General features: G+C 41.7%; 1 protein-coding gene across 2 annotated transcripts; it reads right to left on the bottom strand.

Annotated features, from left to right (window-relative positions):
* Nucleotides 1-1,018: 1,018 nt before the first annotated feature.
* Nucleotides 1,019-17,390, bottom strand: LOC139413440 (protein PHTF1-like). Of its 2 annotated transcripts, none has more exons than XM_071160828.1 (18): nt 17,086-17,390; nt 16,714-16,784; nt 16,377-16,490; nt 14,798-14,854; nt 14,645-14,714; nt 14,378-14,536; nt 14,012-14,186; nt 13,776-13,893; nt 6,098-6,253; nt 5,771-6,010; nt 5,563-5,691; nt 5,088-5,357; nt 4,847-4,978; nt 4,632-4,718; nt 4,303-4,458; nt 4,120-4,215; nt 3,862-3,987; nt 1,019-3,119 (listed from the first exon to the last, which is right to left on the bottom strand). In XM_071160828.1, the coding sequence occupies exons 3-18, from the start codon at nt 16,404-16,406 to the stop codon at nt 3,099-3,101; spliced, it is 2,022 nt and encodes a 673-aa protein (XP_071016929.1). In that variant the 5' UTR covers nt 16,407-16,490; nt 16,714-16,784; nt 17,086-17,390; the 3' UTR covers nt 1,019-3,098. The 2 variants fall into 2 exon arrangements, with proteins under 2 accessions (XP_071016929.1, XP_071016928.1); XM_071160827.1 differs by having other exon boundaries at nt 16,714-16,781; nt 17,086-17,327.
* Nucleotides 17,391-22,075: the final 4,685 nt, after the last annotated feature.

Raw genomic sequence — 22,075 nt, 5'->3', positions numbered from 1 at the left:
ACACTAGATATATAAAAGTAACTTGATTACATCATAAGCATTCAACTGCCTGAGTCAATACATGTTAGAATCACCTTTGGCAGCAATTACAGTTGTGTCTTTCTGGGTAAGGTTCTAAGAGCTTTGCACACCTGGATCGTAGAATATTTGCACATTATTATTTTTTTACATTTCTTCAAACACTGTCAAGTTGGTTGTTGATCATTGCAAGACAACCATTTACAAATCTTGCCATAGATTTTCAAGCCGATTTAAGTCAAAACTGTAACTAGGCCACTCAAGAACACTGAATGTGGTATTGGTAAGCAACTCCAGTGTTTGTTTGGCCTTGTGCTTTAGGTTATTGTCCTGCTGAAGGGTGAATTGGTTTCCCAGTGTCTGGTGGAAAGCAGACTGAACTAGCCTCTATTCCATTTCTTTTATCCTAAAAAAAACAATGTTGTTGATCCATCCTCAGTTTTGTCCTGTCGCAGCCATTCAACGCTTACGGTTTTAAGTTACCATTGGGCTTATGGTGAAATCCCTGAGCGGTTTCCTTCCTCTCAGGCAACTGAGTTAGGAAGGACACCTGTATCTTTGTAGTGACTGGGTGTATTAATACACCATCCAAAGTGTAATCAATAACTTCACCATGCTCAAAGGGATATTCAATGTCTGCTTTTCATTTGGTTTTTACCCATCTATCAATAGGTGCCCTTGTATTTATGCTTGCCATAACAAAAGGGTTGAATACTTATGTACTCAAGACAGTCCAGTGTTTAAATGTTTTGTTAATTTGTAAAAATGTTTACAAACATAATTACACTTTGACAGTATGGGGTATTGTGTGTAGGCCAGTGTGACAATATCTCAATTTAAACTATTTTAAATTCAGGCTGTTACACAACAACATGTGGAAAAAGTCAAAGCCTGTGAATACTTTTTGAATGCACTGTATGTCAGTAATGAAACACTGAAAACCCATAAATAAATAAAGCCCCCATAAAATCTATATTAAATTCCCTTAAATATCACAAAATACATTTAGAGTAGAGTTTAATATATCCTATTGAAAAGAAAATACGTAATTAAGTTAGTTCAGTAATCCATTTTTAAAATCTATACATTTTTCATTGAAAAAGTATTCTATATAATCTAACAGCTATGTTTGAGAGAGTACATGTATGCTAAACAAAAATATAAATGCAACACGCAAAAGTGTTGGTCCCATGTTTCATGATCTGAAATAAAAAAAAACACAAAAAGCTTATTTCTCTCAAATTTTGAGCACAAATTTGTTTACATCCCTGTTAGTAAGTATTTTTCCTTTAACTAGACAATCCATCCACCTGACACGTGTGGCATATCAAGAAGCTGATTAAACAGCATGATCATTACACACCTTGTGCTGGGGACAATTTAAAGACCAGGAAATGTCATGCTGACTGCAGGAAAGTCCACCAGAGCTGGTGCCAGAGAATTTAATGTTCATTCCTCTACCATAAGAAGCCTCCAATGCCGTTTTAGAGAATTTGGCAGTATGTCCAACCGGCCTCCCAACTGTAAACCATGTATTACCACAACAGCCCAGGACCTCCACATCCAGTTTCTTCACCTGCGGGATCGTCTGACACTAGCCACCGGACAGCTGATGAAACTGTGGGTTTGCACAACCAAAGAATTTCTGCACAAACTGTCAGAAACCGTATCACGGAAGCGCTGATTCAGAGGGGTTGGGTTAAATGCGGAAGACATTTTAGCTGAATGCAATCAGTTGTACAACTCGTCGTCCTCACCAGGGTCTTGACCTGATTGCAGTTTGGCGTCCTAACCAACTTCAGTGGGCAAATGCTCACTTTCGATGGCCACTGGCACACTGGGAAAGTGTACTCTTCACAGATGAATCCCGGTTTAAACTGTACCGGGCAGATGGCAGACAGCGTGTATTGTGTGGGTGAGTTTCTTGCTGATGTCAACGTTGTGAACAGAGAGAAAACCATGTGAAATCCATGGTGGCGGTGGGGTTATGGTATGGGCAGGTATAAGCTATGGACAACGAACACAATTGCACATTATCAATGGCAATTTGAATGCACAGAGATACCATGATGCGATCCTGAGGCCCATTGTCGTGCCATTCATCCACTGCCATCACCTCGTGTTTCAGAGTTATAATGCATGGCCCATGCCGCAAGGATCTGTACACAATTCCTGGAAGCTAAAAATGTCCCAGTTCTTCCATGGCCTGCATACTCACCAGACATTTCACCCATTGAGCATGTTTGGGATGCTCTGGATCGACATGTACGACAGCATGTTCCAGTTCCTGCCAATATCCAGCAACTTCGCACAGACATTGAAGAGGAGTGGGACAACATTCCACAGGCCACAATCAACAGCCTGATCAACTCTTATGCGAAGGAGATGTGTCGCGCTGCATGAGGCAAATGGTGGTCACACCTGATACTGACTGGTTTTCTGATCCACACCCCAACCTTTTTTTAAGGTAACTGTGACCAACAGATGCATATCTCTATTCCCAGTCATGTGAAATCCATTGATTAGGGCCTAATGAATTTATTTCAATTGACTGATTTCCTTATATGAACTGTAACTCAGTAATATCTTTGAAATTGTTGCATGTTGCGTTTATATTTTTGTTCCATGTACATATCAAACCACACTGGAATGTCCAATTCTTTTATAAGAATTAGTTAATTTTCGTTTCCTATTCCATAGTTTCTCCATGTCTTAAAATGGTTTACATTCAAATGTCCAGCAAATTTATCAGTGTTCAGAAGGCACCCATTGGCTACTGTTTCTCCATGTGAGAGCCAGGAAGTGGTCAGGTCCAGGGACATTCCAGATTCAGGCACTGGGTTACTGGAACTGCTGCAGCAGATGTAGTAGTCAAGGATGTGTATATCATTCATTGTCAAGAGTTCATGCTTGTGTATGACCACAATGGTATTGTGTGATTGAAAGTTCAATGTTCCTGGGAGGAAAGGCACTGAGATGCATAGGCGATCACTCAGTAGAATTGCACACTTTGCACAGATAGCAAGCTGTGGATGGTAGGAGTTGGCAGTCTCCATTGTCCAACAGTTAGTGGTTTAGCATTAAGGCTTGATCTTCCACAGCTGTAGAAGAGACAACAAGGAGGGTGCATTTAAAAACACAGCACATATACTCACTTTTGGAAGTTAATACAAATAAATGTACTAGGAGGAAAACAACTGACAGAGGCAAGTCAATTAAGAAAAAAGTATTATTATTAATTTATTTTTTTGGGGGGGGGGAATGTTACCCCAATTTCGTGGTATCCAATTGTTTTAGTAGCTACTATCTTGTCTCATCGCTAAAACTCCCGTACGGGCTTGGGAGAGACGAAGGTTGAAAGTCATGCGTCCTCCGATACACAACCCAACCAAGCCGCACTGCTTCTTAACACAGCGCCATCCAACCCGGAAGCCAGCCGCACCAATGTGTCGGAGGAAACACTGTGCACCTGGCAACCTTGGTTAGTGCGCACTGTGCCCGGCCCGCCACAGGAGTCGCTGGTGCGCGATGAGACAAGGATATCCCTACCGACCAACCCCTCCCTAACCCGGACGACGCTAGGCCAATTGTGCGTCGCCCCACGGACCTCCCAGTCGCGGCCGGTTACGACAGAGCCTGGGCGCGAACCCAGAGTCTCTGGTGGCACAGCTGGCGCTGCAGTACAGCGCCATTAACCACTGCGCCCCCCGGAGGCTCCCAACAAGTAATTTTTTACAATGACGGCCTACCCCGGCCAAAACCAGACGACGCTGGGCCAATTGTGCTCCACCACATTTCAGTGTTCTGCTACAGCATTGTGGTATTAGAAGTGTCTCCACTCACTCTGATGTTGAAGCCGAGCAGATCGCTGATCACAGCGGAGACTGCAGACAGGATGACCACACGTGTGATGTTGTAGATAAGAGGGTTCACAGTCAGACCCAGCAGTCGGAAGGGGGTGTCAAGCTCCTGTAAAAGGGTTGGTATGAAAGGTTAGAGATGCTTTCACTGCACGTTATGCTGAACAAACTACCACCAGCCCAGAAGACGAGACTAAATCCAAATATTCATAATGTGGCTAAAGTTTAAAGACATGCTTACTTTCATTAATTTTGTTGCAAGCTTCAGAACATTGTTCACTATGTTCAACATTTCTTTCTTGTTGGGCTTCTTTTCCATCTTAAGATACAAGTTGATCTGAAAGAATTGAGGAGATGCATTACTGAAAGTATTAAAGTGGTCTGTCTGCGTGTGCACGTGTGTGTGTGTTGTAGGGAGCCTCACCTGTTCCGTCAGCAGCACTGACACGTTGCTGTATTTACAGTTGGTCTCGGAGCCCAAGGTGGCCAGGCGGAGCAGGAAGAGGATGAGAGAGGAACCCCACACCATGAGCTCCCAGTTGGTCTCAGAGTCCAGGAAGGTGTGGTGACTGTTCAGGAGCTGGGAGTTAGAGATAGAAAAAAAGAGTACTCAATCTTTCATCGATTGAGTTTCTACAGGTTGGACCTTAACCAATGCCCATTCATAACAAGGGAAAGGTAAATCATGGTGTTTCCTGGAATCCTGTGTATTTATCAGAGATACAGACACTCTTTCTTATAGATATGTCTCACCTGTGTACACAAGATGAAGGCGATGGAGAGGGCCAGGAGGAAGATGGAGGAGACGATGACATCAACGGAACGCTGGGGCCCACGTCTCTGTGATGGGAAAAAAAAGGGTAAGACATTAATCAATTAGGGTAAGACATTAATCACCCCCTACTGGTCAAAGCCATACACTGAAGTATACCTAAAAAAGTCATAGGAGTAGTGAGAGTAAGTCAGACCTTGAGGAAGGAGCGGAGCGACAGCCACATCTTTATGTTCTGCACATTCTTCAGCCTGAAATGGGGGATTTCCCACTTCTTAGCCTTTCGTGCTGAGGTGATGTGGTTGAAGAGTTTGGCGAAAACAAGCCGCTGTTGTTGAAAGAGAACCACGCAAAAACATATGTCAACCACACCATTTCCAGCATGTTTGTTTTGTAGTGGTATGTCTACTACAGTACAGTGGGACTAACATGCTGACCTGTTTGTAGGTCCTCTCTGCCACACACATCATGAAGAAGAAGAGTCTGGTGAGGCAAAGCCTCTCCACGGTGGTGATGAAGAAGAAGGCGTAGATCTGGGTGTTGGGCGGCCCCACCACCATGACAGCCAGCTCTACCAGGGACAGGGAGCTCAGGCGCTTCATGTCCAGCTGCTGTGCCAGGCGGAAGACAAAAGGAAGCAGTGCCAGTGTGGCAGTGAACAACCCCCCCAGGGCTAGGTAACCCATGCCTTGCTCCACCACCTTCACCTACACAGAAGAAATTACCTCTGTTAGGAGGACAGTGGCATGGAGCACAGAGTACACAGCCCTAATAGTGTTTCTATAAATATAATCAGACAGAACCCCTTTCCAGTCCTAAAGCATTACAGACCTGCATTCCCTCTGTATTGGATGTGTGTTAATTCTACCAAAAAGGCATCAGTGTGTAATGAAGTGGTCATAGGAGGTGTACCCGTGTGAGGATGATCCCACTGATCTCCAGTACTGACATATCTGCTTTCTTGCACTCCCCCTGCTCCCAGATGATGACACTGACCCGGTCTCTGGATGGGTGGCACGCCTGCAGCCATGATAGATGGCCCTGTGGGGAGAGAAAGCTGGTGAGCCGATATATACTTACCCTTTCTGTGATTAAAGTGAGTCCTTGTGGACGGACCAACCTGCAGCAGGGTCTCATCGTCACTGCTGAGAGTGGTGAACGGGGGGAGGGTCAGGCCAGGGCCGTATCGCCCGTCCCCCTCACTGTCACTACTGCCAGTGGAGGCGGTGTCAGGCCCCTGAAGAAGCTCCTCCCATATTGTGTCATCTGTGTCAGAAGCCGGGCGCTCCAGTTCGGTCCTAAGGCGCTCCACGTCACGAGGTTTCACCTTAGTGTCCATGGCACCTCCACTACTTTCCTCCTGTGCAAATAATAGGTCAAACTAAATGTCCCCCTTTCACTCTGGCTACAATAAACAGAGCAGGACTCACTGCCTCTTAAGGTTTACCTGAGGTGATGAGGGGTTAGAGAAGGAGTGAAGGCGTCTCTTCCTGAGGACAGAGGCAGGTATAGTTCCAACTACACCAGTAGGTAGTTTTTCTTTCTCATCCTCCTCACTTGAAAGTTCGTCAGAGGCCCCAAAGCCTGACTTTCTCTGGTTGTTCTGGAACAGCATCACAATCAACAATAGAATCCGCAGGATAAACAGCAACACAACCTTGGTAGCCAAAATGTCAATCACAGACAAAGCCCCATCTTAAAAGCCCCGCCCAGCCTTACTACCCGCTAAACAAATTTGCTCAGGCAACACAAAAGGTAACAAATACATTCTGAGATTCCCCACACACATGAAAATAGGAACTTTTGGAACTCTGGTAGCCCTTAACACTTGAACCTTATACGGGTAAAATAGCAGATTTGGGCAGTGATAAGCACCTTAATTTTAATGCAGTGGCTGTACAGTAACATGCTATACATTATGTCAGAGCTCAGGCTCAGCACTTCACAGTGCTTTATAGGTTTTGACTGACAGCTGTTCTGAACTTGAGCACCTAGTGCATCAAAAAGTTGCACACATCCCTCCCTGCTGAGTGAGGGAAATGCTGTAAATTAAGAGGACTTGATGAGATGTTAATAAATTACATTAATACCGCTTTGATGTCATACAAGCAAGCCAAACACCCGTGAATCCAAATGTGCACTTCACATTTACATTTAATTTAAACTCATGTCATATACAGTGTAAGGCTGTCCCCGAGAGTCGTCCTGTTCTTTCGACCAATCGATTGGTTGAAAATGTTTTAATTTATATTTCCATATACACTACTGTTCAAAGGTTTGGGATTACTTAGAAATGTCCTTGTTTTTGAAAGAAAAGCACATTTTGTGTCCAATAAAATAATATCAAATTGATCAGAAATACAGTGTAGACATTATTAATGACAATTGTAGCTGGAAACAGCTGATTTTTAATGGAATATCTACATAGGCATACAGAGGCCCATTATCAGCAAACATCACTCCTGTGTTCCAATGGCACGTTGTGTTACCTAATCCAAGTTGATCATTTTAAAAGGCTAATTGATCATTTGAAAACACTTTTGCAATTATGTTAGCACAGCTGAAAAGTGTTGTGCTGATTAAAGAAGCAATGAAACTGGCCTTCTCTAGACTAGTTGAGTATCTGGAGCATCAGCATTTGTGGGTTTGAAGCTCAAATTGGCCAGAAACAAAGAGCTTTCTTCGGAAACTCGTCACTCTATTCTTGTTCTGAGAAATAAAGGCTATTCCATGCGAGAACTTGCCAAGAAACTACCCGCAAAACACCAGTCTCAATGTCAACAGTGAAGAGGTGACTCTGGGATGCTGTCCAGTGTCTGTGTTCTTTTGCCCATCTTAATCTTTTATTTTTATTGGCCAGTCTGAGATATGGCTTTTTCTTTGCAACTCTGCCTAGAAGGCCAGCATCCCGGAGTCACCTCTTCACTGTTGACGTTGAGACTGGTGTTTGCGGGTACTATTTAATGAAGCTGCCAGTTGAGGACTTGTGAGGCGTCTGTTTCTCAAACTAGACACTCAAATGTACTTGTCCTCTTGCTCAGTTGTGCACCGGGGCCTCCCACTCTTTTTAAAACCATCTACATACAGTTGAAGTCGGAAGTTTACATACACCTTAGCCAAATACATTTAAACTCAGTTTTTCACAATTCCTGACATTTAATCCTAGTAAAAATTCCCTGTCTTAGGTCAGTTAGGATCACCACTTTATTTTAAGAATGTGAAATGTCAGAATAATAGTAGAGAGAATTATTTATTTCAGATTTAATTTCTTTCATCACATTCCCAGTGTGTCAGAAGTTTACATACACTCAATTAGTATTTGGTAGCATTGCCTTTAAATTGTTTCACTTGGGTTAAACGTTTCGGGCAGCCTTCCACAATAAATTGGGTGAACATTCCTCCTGACAGAGCTGGTGTAACGGAGTCAGGTTTGTAGGCCTCCTTGGTCGCACACGCTTTTTCAGTTCTGCCCACAAATGTTCTATAGGATGAGGTCAGGGCTTTGTGATGGCCACTCCAATACCTTGACTTTGTTGTCCTTAAGCCATTTGCCACAACTTTGGAAGTATGCTTGTGGTCATTGTCCATTTGGAAGACCCATTTGCGACCAAGCTTTAACTTCCTGAGATGTTGCTTCAATATATCCACATAATTTTCCACATTTTCCTTCCTCATGATCCATCTATTTTGCGAAGTAAACCAGTCCCTCCTGCAGCAAAGCACTCCCACAACATGATGCTGCCACCCCTGTGCTTCACGGTTGGGATGGTGTTCTTCGGCTTGCAAGCATCCTCCTTTTTCTTCCAAACATAACGATGGTCATTATGGCCAAACAGTTCTATTTTTGTTTCATCAGACCAGAGGACATTTCTCCAAAAAGTGCCATCTTTGTCCCCATGTGCAGTTGCAAACCGTAGTCTGGCTTTTTTTTTATGGCGGTTTTGGAGCAGTGGCTTCTTCCTTGCTGAGTGTCGTTTTAGGTTATGTCGATATAGAACTCGTTTTACTGTGGATATAGATACTTTTGTACCTGTTTCCTCCAGAATCTTCACAGGGTCCTTTGCTGTTGTTTTGGGATTGATTTGCACTTTTCGCACCAAAGTACATTCATCTCTAGGAGACAGAGCACGTCTCCTTCCTGAGCGGTATGACGGCTGTGTGGTCCCATGGTGTTTATACTTGCATACTATTGTTTGTACAGATGAATGTGGTACCTTCAGGCATTTGGAAATTGCTCCCAAGGATGATCCATACTCGTGGAGGTCTACAATTTTTTTCTGAGGTCTTTGCTAATTTCTTTGGAGTTTTCCATAATGTCAAGCAGAGGCACTGAGTTTGAAGGTTGGCCTTGAAATACATCCACAGGTACTCCTCCAATTGACTCAAATGATGTCAATTAGAAGCTTCTAAAGCCATGGTATCATGGAATTTTCCAAGCTGTTTAAAGGCAGAGTCAACTTAGTGTATGTAAACTTCTGACCCACTGGAATTATGATACAGTGAATTATAAGTGAAATAATCTGGCACCACAACACAGCAAGTGTTAGTTTCTTACTTGTTTCTGAATTAAAATTTCCTTTCCCGAAATCCCAATTTGTTTAGGATCCTTGCTCTCTTTACATGAAGCATGTAAGCATCACATGCGTGTGACCAATAGTGCCTGACCTATAGCCTATCATAATCACATCAATAAATTGGTTATAAACTCTGAACACAGTAATGTCGACAGCAAAATGGATGCAGAGAATGTGAAAAAGAAACTCGAAACGAGCAAATGTTTACTGGTTGCTCAGGAGGGAAAGGGGAAGTCAGATCTGTGGAAGACATTTGACGTAGTTATGTAAACTACTGGAGATCAAGAAAAAGGAGGGTATAGAAGCAAGTGCTGCATGAGTATTAGGATTGCCAAAAATTTGCTGTTAGATTACAATATTTTTTCTGACCATTTGGAACAATGTAAACAACACTAAATGAATACGTGTACCAGAGAGTCTGTTCTAAGGAAAAAAAGATATACAAAGCCTTTATTACAGCAGACTAAAAACAGTTGCATGCATTCGTGAATTGCGGTTTATTTATTGCATATGCTAATTATTCAAAGCTCCCTTTGTTATTCAATTTTAAAACTAAAATGCTTGATTGCATTTCAAAGCATGAATGTCTCATATTAATTTGTTCATGCCATCACACAGCATGACTGATTGATACAGTAGGCTGTATTGAAATATAGGCCTAAGTAAATTACGCTATTAAGACTAAACCGGACACAGTCTTAGGCCTACACATAGATGGCTGAGAATACAAGGCTACTTTACAAAGCCTACTAATGATAACGACATTAGTTATTATTATAAAGATGATCATAATAATAATTGTAATAATAACAATTAGAAGGAAATCAAGAAAAAGGAGGGTATAGGAGCAAGAGCTGCGTGGATTTGTGTGTGACAAACAGGTGCTGTTAGATTACAATATTAATTTTCTGCCTGTTGGAACAGTGTAAACAACACTAAATAAATTATAAGTAATACTAGTCTGTTCTAACGGAAAACAATTGTAAAGCCTTTATTACGGCATGGCAATTATTAAAAACAGCCAAATCTGTGAAATGTCTTTATCCGTCATTTTGCCGTTGTATGAGGCTTGGTGCTCACGGAATCAGTAGGCTATTAAACAAACACTCAAACAGAAGAACGATCTGCCTTATTTCTGTAGATATACAGTACCAGTCAAAAGTTTGAATACACTTACTCATTCAAGGGTTTTTCTTTATTTTTTACTATTTTCTACATTGTAGAATAATAGTGAAGACATCAAAACTATGAAATAACACATCTGGAATCATGTAGTAATCAAAAAGCAGCCACCATTTGCCTTGATGACAGCTTTGCACACTCATGGCATTCTCTCAACCAGCTTCATGAATGTATTTCAATTAACAGATGTGCCCTGTTAAAAGTTAATCTGTGGAATGTATTTTCTTCTCAATGCATTTGAACCAATCAGTTGTGTTGTGACAAGGTAGAGGTGGTATACAGAAGATAGCCCTACTTGGTTAAAGACCAAGTCCATATTATGGCAAGAACCGCTCAATTAAGCAAAAAATAATAATTACTTTAAGACATGAAGGTCAGTCAATATGTAAAATTTCAAGAACTTTGAAAGTTTCTTCAAGTGCAGCCGCAAAAACCATCAAGCGCTATGATGAAACTGGCTCTCATGAGGACCGCCACAGGAAAGTAAGACCCAGATTTACCTCTGCTGCAGAGGATAAGTTCATTAGTTAACTGCACCTCTGACTACAGCCCAATAAATGCTTCACAAAGTTCAAGTAACAGACACATCTCAACATCAACTGTTCAGAGGAGATTACGTGAATCAGGCCTTCATGGTCAAATTGCTGCAAAGAAACCACTACTAAAGGACACCAATAATAAGAAGAGACCTGCTTGGGCCAAGAAACACGAGTAATGGACATTAGACTGGTGGAAATCTGTCCTTTGGTCTGGTAAATCCAAATTGGAGATTTTTGGTTACAACAGTCATGACGTTGTGAAACAGAGTAGGTGTGTAAGGGCTATTTGACCAAGAAGGAGAGTGATGAAGTGCTGCATCAGATGACCTGGCCTCCACAATCACCCAACCTCAACCCAATTGAGATGGTTTGGGATGAGTTGGACCGCAGAGTAAAGGAAAAGCAGCCAACAAGTGCTCAGCATATGTGGGAACTCCTTCAAGACTGTTGAAAAGCATTCAAGGTGAAGCTGGTTGAGAGAATGCCAAGAGTGTGTAAAGCTTTCATCAAGGCAAACGGTGGCTACTTTGAAGAATCTCTAATATAAAATGTATTTTGATTTGCTTAACATTGTCGGTTACTATATGATTCCATATGTGTAAGTTCATAGTTTTGATGTCTTTACTATTATTCTACAATGTTGAAAACAGAAAAAAATAAAGAAAAACCCTTGAATGAGTAGGTGTGTCCAAAAGTTTGACTGGTACTGGTACACCCTGATCCGTTTCACCGGTCTTGTGCTTGTCTCCATTCCCCTCCAGGTGTCGCTCATTTTCCCCATTATCCCCTGTGCATTTATACCCGAGTTTTCTGTTTGTCTGTTGCCAGTTTGTCTGGTCTCATCAAGCCTACCAGCATGTTTTTCCATACTCACTTTTCTCTCTAGCCCTTTTCTAGTTTTTCCAGTTTTGACTACTCTGCCTGCCCTGAACCCGCCTGCTGTTCTGTACCAGTCTGACTCTGCCCTGGATTACCAACCTCTGCCTGCCCTTGAGCTGTCGTCTGCCTGCCCCCTGTTTTCTACACAAAGATATTTCAACAAGTCCAGGTGATAACAGTGTCGCCATAATATTTGAATTGAGGAAGTGTGATAATCATTAGGATATTTTAGCGATCTGCAGTAGACCTCCTAAATGCCCCCCAGCCTTCAGATGTGAGCTGAACAGTGCACTTGCACTGTAGATGTGTTTTAAGGCTATGGATGTAAAAGTGAACTTATCATTCTCAAATTTTTAGGTCAGTTGTATGCTGCTTTGCGATCTATTAACCACAAGGGTTACATTAAATAGGTGCAATATTTTTCACAGGTGCATTTGGCAATATTCAATTCATACGCACAAAACATATGAACAAAAGCATTCACTGTGAAAGTTGATACATGTAGGCCCTTCATTTTTAGCCTATGCACAGTTGTTTTCTTGCTCAAACCGTGAGCAACACCTGTCAAACTCAAACATTTCTCTCAAAACACAGGGATGCCGATTTGCACGGGACTAGTATTGTCAGAGGACCTTGGAGTTCACCAAAAAACAGTCGGTTATTGTGGCTGGAATTGTTACTTTCCTGTCATGTACAGATTATTGACATGGCAGATTTGGACAGGACTAAAATTAGATTTATTAGTGTGGCTCCATTATTCTTACATAATCATATACAATTTCAGTATCACGTCTTAGAATGATGGATTGTGCCATCCGTGCGACCACCGCAGTGGATTAGTCAACTGAGACAGGCATGAATTAGACAGGTGTTTTGTGCACATTGAAAAAAAATACAATTGCAAACGCTCGACTAAAGAAATCTCGGTCGACCAACAGCCTATCGACCAAACATTCGACCAGTCGACTAAATGGGGTCAGCCCTAATACAGTGTCAACGTTTATGATCACTATGTTTGATGTTCAGTTACAAGATGACATGGCGTCATACCCTGGGTTGTTCTGAACAGAATGAGCCTGTTTGTCTATTGTGAAGAGATGCACCTGAATACACTCATTACTCCTTTCTATGGGGACCAAAATTACGATCTATTTCTCTGAAATGCCTTGTGAAAGTCTAACACTGTAAGATCGTATTTTACAACTTAGCTAGTCTAGTCACGTTGGCAATAAAACACGTTTTGAAATGATGCCCAACTGAACCAGACTGCGACTTATAAATGGGCCGTTTTTGTATTGCATGAAACAACAACAGTGATTGTGTGATGGCAGGGATGCAGCGTTGTGCTCCAAACAAAACAACTACAAGTGTGCTTGTTCTAGTTCCTCAACGGCACAGCTAGGAGAGCTCAAAAAAGCACCTTGTAGTTGAAGACTCTTCTTTGAGTCATAAAAGTGCATTTCAATTGAGGAACTTTGGAGAGGTGTGTGACCACTTGGAGACACCAGTTAGTCCTCTCATTCAAACCCTTGTCATTTTTGTTGTCTTATGTTGCACCTACCACACATTTTGCAGGAATATTCTTATCATGTTACTGAATGTATCAAGAGTATTTTCATACTTTGCTATCAACAAATATGGCGAAAAGTACAGTAAATGTAAAATGCACATAAAATCAACAGTGTAATGTTTGGATTCAGTCTTGTGTCAGGTGAACTGTTGTGTCCTCAAATTTGGTGTAATAATTTTCCCATTATCTTCAAACTATTCCCTTTCTATTGCTTCCATGGTTATGCATTTCATATTTCTTCAGTAAGAAACAATTCATTTTAGCCCCATCCATACAGGACAATTCCTAGAGTGTAAAGGGTTAACGACTGCTTGACTCACAAACATGAATTATTGCTATATGTTCAGGTAGAGGATCTGGTCATTGTCTGTATGGCCTTACCCTTCTCTCCTCTGATCTGTATAACCTCTGGTTTTCCTCCAGCTGCCAAGGCTGCAGCTCAGTGTCCCCATCGTTCCCCTGTCCTTCTGTTCTCTTCAATCCTCTACCCTTCCTTGGCCTGAATGAATGTTGAGAAATGAGGGAACATGTTATACAGTGTGAGAGCAGTTTGCAAGAGTGTATAAAAGGGTGAGCACACAGCTGTGTGTGTGTGTTACATGCTGTAAGAGCCCAACCTCCTCCTTCGTGCAGGGCTGGTGCTGCTCACAGGGCTGTCTGAGGGGCTCCGGTTGGACTCAGTGGACACTATCTGGCAGTGCACTGTCCCCAGCAACAACATCAGACACATGGGCCCAAATAGCTCACTGGCACTGGCTGCAGGAACTTCCATGTACAACACTGATGCTGCCACTGCAGAGAGAAAGCCATTAAGTTAACAGGCCACCCAAAAATGGTAGAAACCTGCTCTTTAGAGAGTTAGTGAATGACAGACTTATTTACTTTAAGTCGATAAATAGTATATCGTATGACTTCTTAACAGTAGACAACAAGCATGATCTGACCCATGCCTAAAGCAATGTTAATGTGAGATGTGAGTTTACCTTGCATCAAGTAGAGCACCAGGATACAGGTGGAGATGGACCTGGAGGTCACCTGGATCCACCATTGGAAAAAGAAGGGGAAGAGGAGCACCCTGACAAGACCCTTACGAGTCAATGCTGTCCATGGACTATCTGGCTTTGCCTTGCTGAATGTGGATCCTGGAATAGAAGAGAGCCAATCAATAGCGTTGCATGCACCATATCCATCCAATAAGCGACATTGTGTAAGATATAAGATATAACACCTTGTAATAAATGAATACTCACCTCTTACTAAGTCAACATCAATGAGGTCTGTCTTGATGTGGCCAGACCTCTTTGGTTTACTGTCAATACCCTGTGGGGGTGACACTTATCTTAGTGACAAATGCTGATCATATAAGAATTGTGTGCATATTAGGCCAAATGTCATGAACTTACATTAAATTCTGCTTGCTCCAGAGATTTCTCCCAGACCTGCTGATCATATGCACCAATCTGTTGACACATGCACACACTTCAGTTTGTATCATCTCATGTAGGGGATTTTAGACCCTCATTACATTGTCAGTAAGTCTAGCATGTCTTAGGGGCCATTTACATTAGTAAAATATGTCTAGTGAGATCTCTCTTCAACATCAGATTTGCAACTTTTCTATTTACACCAGCCTGGGATGTAGTGTGGCCAAAGCCACATTCCTGCGTCATGTGAGTGCAACTATTAGCATATCGTAAATACCATAGTATTTAGACAATCAAAATAAGGCTAGAAATTGAAACTATACGGGAGCTTCTCATCTAAACCATATTGCACATAGTGTTGCACACTTGATTAATGCAATGATTCACACATATATGGATATTTTAAAAGCCTTTCATTTTCAATTTGTCTAACAGAGCAAGAAAGCTGTGTACTTGTATTAAGGCAATTACGGTAATTCGGGCAGGGACATGTGGTGTGGGAGAGACTTTTTCTTAAAGGGTAACTCTCAACCCCAATTTCAGCCTTTGCCTGACCCGTTCAAATGTAACAAATATTAATTCAGGTGAGATGTTGTGGGCGGGGGGAATATCTCATGAATATTAATTTTGGGGGTGGGTAAACATAGTTGTACCTGATCCCACCATGTTCTCACTAAAGCTTACTTACCAGAAGTCCACTGGCACTCTGATAATAAAATAATGTGCATCGTGAGAAAATACATCTCTGCACAGTTAGCTCACAGTGGTAAGGCGGCGAGTTCCTGACATCTACTGCCACTTGCGGTGTAAGTTTGAATTCCCCATTGAGCTTTATAAACTTGACACTTTGCCAAAGTTTTAAAAAATGGCATTGTTTAGAAAAAGTGCAAGGTTGAATTGAGTTTGTGCACACGCGCACTTCACAGAGGAGGCGTTCCCAAATGGAAATATGCAAATATATGCTACAATGAGCCAACAGGATCTCGCTAGCTCGTGCTTGGCTTTGCCCACCCCCTTGCTTTATCTGCCCACTATGCTTCATTTGCGCCCACTGTAAACAACACAGATGAACCATCTTAGGTTAGTTATAAATATCTTTGCCAATACGGCAAGCTTCAAATTCAAATACTTCAGGCGCCATTGGGAGTTTTCCATAGGAATACGTGGATGACGTCAGCGCTATCACTTTTTTTTTGAGTTCCCAGTTGTCTTGAACGCACTCAAGTCAAAAGTCTGAGATTTCCGAGTTACCAGTTCCCAGATGTTTTGAACATGGCATATCATCTACTGGTTTTACATACCTCCGGAGGTTTTATTTTGGCAAGTCAGTTAAGAACACATTCTTATTTACAATGACGGCCTACAACGGCCAAACCTGGACGACGCTGGGCCAATTGTGCTCCGCCCTATGGGACTCTCAAATCACAGCCGGTTGTGGTAATGTGGGAGACATCTCTTAAAGAGATTTGAATCTAGATCTGTCTCTTTACACTACACAAGTATCTCTCCTGGACCTAGCTTGTGTTGTCAAAGTAGTGTAGTGTAAAGAGGCCCTTACCTTCTCTTGATACCAAGCTATTCTTGCCATTGTTGTTTTATGACTGTGATGAAGATTGTGTCAAGTCATTTTGCAGGGGCCACAGTGGCTGATAAGATCTGACTGCAACCCAGGCTTGTCAAAACAAAGGAAAGGAAAGAACATTAGAGATAAAGCAAAAACAAAGCCATTGTGGAGTAAAGAGCATTCACACATATCATGTTCACTCAATACCAGAAATAATCACTGATAACTGTAGTTTACTGTTTTTAATTGTGCTGCATGTACATGTGTTATACTCAATACAAAACTACTGTTAGCTGTATAGGCTACAGAAAGTCAACTGACTAAAACTTACCCCAAAGCCAAAGGATAATGTGGTTGAAGAAAGGTGATACAATGATCCTACTGTATTCGGGTGAAACTCTACTAGAGATCATTCCAAAAACATTAAAAGATCAATCATTCCTCTTAGAACCATCATCCAGGAGCAGTATCAAGTGGGATGGCGCAGTAACGTTGTAGGATTGCAAACTAGCTAGCTCTGCCTCGCCATCATCATCATCATTCAAGCAACCTCAGCTAGGCTATACTTTTCAACTCGAACAAAACACGTTTCAACTTCTACATTTGCCACCATTCAAAATAGGTAAACAGATTCGCGGCACATTTAGCTAATCTAGAAACCAGTACAGTAGTGCTATATTAGCAATAGAAGCTAGCTAGCTACCATTAAGCAAAGTTAGCTCGCCAGCTTTTCTTCAGCCCAGGAGTGGCGCGCAGCTCGACGGGGTAAACTAGCCAGCTAGCAGCATCTCGACTGCGGGAATCGCAAAGATTTATGAGCAATTTATTTTATTTCAGTTATTTAAACGATTTTCCAAATGCAAACTTCGTTGTCAGTTGCATTTCAAGTCGAATTCATAGGAATGCACACCGACATGGCTCTTGCGATTATTTTTTTTCCGGGTTAATCCGATTCATTTCAGCCTGCTTGTTGACAATTTTCAGAACTGTCAAATCTGTGCCGCGTGTGGTCTGTGGAAAATCCACATTATAATAAATAACTTGTTACAGCTCGGCTAGAGTGTAGGCCTTACCACTCTAGACTTGTAGAATAAACATCAATGCATAGTAAAATAAAGATTTTTACATTATGTTGATTTCCATAGCATTACTTATAACTATTTACGTTTTTTGTCACTGTTGTTTTTTGTCCACATTAATATATTGTACTGTATTTGTCGTCTATCCTCACAGTTCCTGCTTGTCCAATAGAATGATAAATCCCTTACTGTTTCAAACACCATGTCACACTAGTTAAATTAGTTAAATCTAAAATTAGTTAAATCTAAAATCCTGAAAACTGCAATGATTTACACAAATAAATAGAAGGCCTATAACAAGTAGACTACACAGGCATAATTACACAAAATAATCACAAGAAGACCATCCATGTGGTATAATAGCCCCAGAAGGAAATAACGTTTATCCAGAGCTTGGGTTACATTTGAGATATTGTCACTGAAGTCCTGGGTGTTGGCTGATGGTTGTTCTTGGTCGGCTGCAGCACACACCAACTTGCTCTTGACCTTCTTATTGGAGCTGATGATGAAGATGGGACTGAGAGAGGCATAACAGGAGGAGAAGAAGACCCTCTTGTCAGCCACCATTGGAGACAACTTGGCTACCGTCAGCATGTAAATCCAGATGACATTGTCTATGCGGAAGAATATAACATTCAGGGTGAAGGCAGGCATGGTGCCATTGCGCGGGCCAATAGAGAAAATTCTTGCTGTGATGCATCCATGTTGAGGAGCCACAGCCGTGCTAAGGTGGGCACAATGAGGCTGGGAAGACAGGACTTAAGCCTGGACAAAGCTGCAGGGGCGATGGTCACCGCCTGGAACACACTGAGCATACAAGTGATGAAAGTGGACAGGGCCCGGGCGATGCAGTAGGGGTAAATGACCACCTTGCACTCTCTTAGTTATTGGACAATGATTGCAGAAAGCATATCCTTACCTGTGACTATTAATAAAGAAACGTGAACACAGTATTGGTCATTCAGTGTGGTTAATTACAGTATAAAGCATGTTGTACTCTGTAGGGATTATTAGGGCACAACATTAGAACACTCACTTCACCCCTCTTAAGACTCACTACAAAATGTAACCAAGAGTAAGAGTTTTTTTATTTTCAGATGACAGCATTAATGTAAATAATGGCCATATTCAACAGAAACCTCAATTAAAAAATCTATGGCATAACGCAACAAACAGTAATGTTTTAGGATGGCCTGTTCAATGGGGTAATATTCATTATTAGTGCACCCATAACCCAGCAGTGGTTTTTGTTATTGTTGATGTAAAAGCAGCTTGATTAAGTCATTCAACGTGCACAGCTGGCGCCTTGCACTGCTCACTTCTGTTCTCTCCTGTCCTGGGAGTATGTCTTCAGGGCCACAGCAGCAAAGGTCATTATCTAGCAATAACGCATGTTTAGTCTAAATCGGAGCACTGGGAAAGTAGCCTTCTATTCTGATTTCTACTCTTCACACTTCTTTATTAACGTACAAGAACAATCATCCTGTTTCGCAAAACCTCTGCTGCACAGTGGGGAGTAACAATCCTGACAGTGTACATTTCTAACCCAGCGTTGCTCCATTCTCAACATATGAATGAAAGATGGGAATATCGTGGTTTAGCTGTGCTTAAGACATAACAGTGTATTTTAGACAGCACCCTTAACTATAAGTCGAACTTGGAATAAAGTCGACTCATGCTGAAGGATCCTTGATATAGGCTAAGGTGACATTTGAATTTCACTTGCTACTCATTTTCAACCCACTATGAGATCAATAAATTGAAGTGGTGTAATTTCCCCATGTTAGTATCAATATGTTGACATGAGTACAGGACTAATTAGAGCACAAGCTCATGCATGTTCTTCTCTAGGGATTCTATCATGTATTCTACATAGTAAGCAGAGGGTTTTTAATAAGTTTCCTCCAAAGACTAGACTTGTTTTTTCCCCTTTCGAATTTCTTTATAGATTTATTTTTCATTTCAATGCCTCAAACAGGTTGTAAAAAACTACAGACGACTGTTGAACATCTAAATAAGTATACTCTCTCAGGAGTAAATATACCTTTCAGTGGAATTCCAGTCTGTTTTTATGGACCAAGGTCTTTGCTTCAGCACTTTTATCTCCGACAGAGGAGCCAGCGTGACAGTGAGGCGTTTTTCACATCAATGACATCAAACAAGCTCAAGTCTATCTGACTTGTTATGCATCTCATTATAAAACATCAATCACAAAGTAAAACAAACACACATTGCTCATACTTCATTTTTCAGTTTGGGGTAACTATTTTACTCCTATGTCAGACCTTTTTGAATGGCAAAAATGATAGACTTGTCTTGTCACATCATTCTCCAGAGGGGGGCACTGTAGGCTTGTTGTTAGTCCTTACCTGGACTGTAGCAGAAAGCGATTCAAAGAAACCATAGAAAAAGAACGAAATAGAACAGTATGCCTAGTCTATGAGAATTTAAAGTGATAATTATGGCTGGGAATACATTGAGCATTAGACAAAGGATTTTGTCCCCATTCGAATGCTTTCTTTGCACAATAACTTGACATATAGATACTTCTTGAGACCTCAATTTCCTTTTATTTGGTGTCATTCTGTCCTCAGTCCTGATTACATGTTCTGGTGCCATATAGCCACAGCTGGAACAGATGCAGTCATCTGTATTGATCTCAGGTAATTGGAGGGAGATGAAAGAGGAGCCTAAAGTCAGTGGACCATGCTGATCACCACCTACAGTTACTGAATCTCTCTGAGAGTATAAGTACACAAATAAACTCACTAGCCAAGGGGACTTTGGTCTGGTTGACAAACACACTAGTGATCAGACTCCAACATACATAATTCCTCTCAGGTAAAATAACTGATGTATGCAACGGCCTTCTGAGATGATTGTATATATTGACAAATACTGATTTGACATATATTTTCATATCCTTTATCTCTGCAACCACAGAATTGCAGGAGGTGGTCTGGGGAGTGCTGTACCTGTCACTGTGGTTGATGTCCCAAGAAACACTGCTGTCGTCTTGGCATTCCTCCTGGCACTGTACCAGGAGCACTAGCTCCTTCCTGCTGATGCAATCGTGCTGTACCTGGCCTGTGCCAACCTGCCTGTGGTTGGCGAGTGCTGCCCGCTAGAGACCCTGGCGAGCTTCCTGCAGCCATAGCCTTGTCCCTGGGCTCCTGGAACAACTCGGGCCTCATGCAGCACAGCATTAATTTGTTCGCTTCCCTTCTATGCAGTCCACGCAGGTGAACGGGGCTGTCCAGGTGGGGAGGGACGTGGTGCCCATGGCCCTGATGGCCAGTCTGGTTATCCTTGTGTTTCTGTACTGCCACAGCCAGCAGGTGAAGGGACTCTGCAGCAGATTTGGGGCCAGTGGTGGGGCAGAGCAGCGGACAGCTAAGGCTGTAGTGGCCTTGGTGACCCTGTACATGTTCCTCTATGGGGTGGATAATGGACTGTGCACATATTATTCTTGTCGCTGTATGCAGAACTCAGCCCCCTGCTGATCATAACCACCAACAGGAAGATGAACAGCAGGCAGAGGTGTGTGGTGCAGGAGAGGCCTGTTCAGGACAGCGCCACTACTGCATCTACTGTGTGAGTGAGGGACATTATTGTGGTCAGATATGGTTACAAAGATGAGGAATGTTGATTATTAATGAATTATGTTGCTATTAGAATATGGATCATAAAACATATAGAGCTAACATTGTACAATGTGAAATGTGTGGCAAAAGTATCTTGAACTCATGTACTCTAGTTTTTAAATTACATTTTTATCCTGGTTAATATTTTTCAGCATAGAACATTATTGTTTGAGCTGTTTTGACTGGCATGCTTGGAATTACAGAACTGGAAGGTCATGAAACCAATATGTTGCTAGAAATGAACGTGTGTAGAAAATAAAAAAAGATGCATCGAAGCGGAGTTTGAGACTTTTTTGTCACACGGTCCAATTAGTGAAATTACCAGGATATTAATCATTCCAGATTTGTCCTGTTATTGTTTTGTTTGTTCATTCATTATGCTCCTTCATCTTAATTGGGTGGAAGAATTATAACTGGATGACTAAAGCACACAATAGCTGTCAAATGACTTCCAGCAGTCTCTTTCGAAGCAATTAACACTTTGAATAGGGTCTGCAAAATGTCTCATTGCTAATGAAGATAGTTAATTGCCCCACAGAGACCCAGGTATGGTCTCATGGGAAAACCAGCTATCTTTAGAACAAGAATGATACATTCAATCTCTGAATAGAAATATCTGATGGAAATGTGAGAGAGGGATGGTTTTCAATTAAGGCCAAATACTAAAGACTAAAGGCTAAGATACAAGTATCTGATTGGTTGATATTATACATGTAGACATTTGTATCTACTTAGATGAAGCCATATCAAGTTAGAAGAAGTTGCATGAGGAAAGATATGCCCTTGATAAAGTTATTCACTATGGGTGATATTCCCATGTGCATGTAGTTGTATTCTACTTCAGGAAAATCCAGGGCTGAGTAAAAGGGACCTGGAGGGGTGGGGTTAAGAGTGTCTGAATGACAACTTGTGATTTCACAACCTCATTTATGTACAAAGAGTGAGTGATTAGTTTTATATGGCAATTACA

This window comes from Oncorhynchus clarkii, chromosome 7 (genome assembly GCF_045791955.1).
Source record: "Oncorhynchus clarkii lewisi isolate Uvic-CL-2024 chromosome 7, UVic_Ocla_1.0, whole genome shotgun sequence".
Taxonomy (NCBI): Eukaryota; Metazoa; Chordata; class Actinopteri; order Salmoniformes; family Salmonidae; genus Oncorhynchus; species Oncorhynchus clarkii.
Note: the sequence above shows the minus strand (reverse complement) of the source record. Positions and strands in the feature narration are given on the sequence as shown.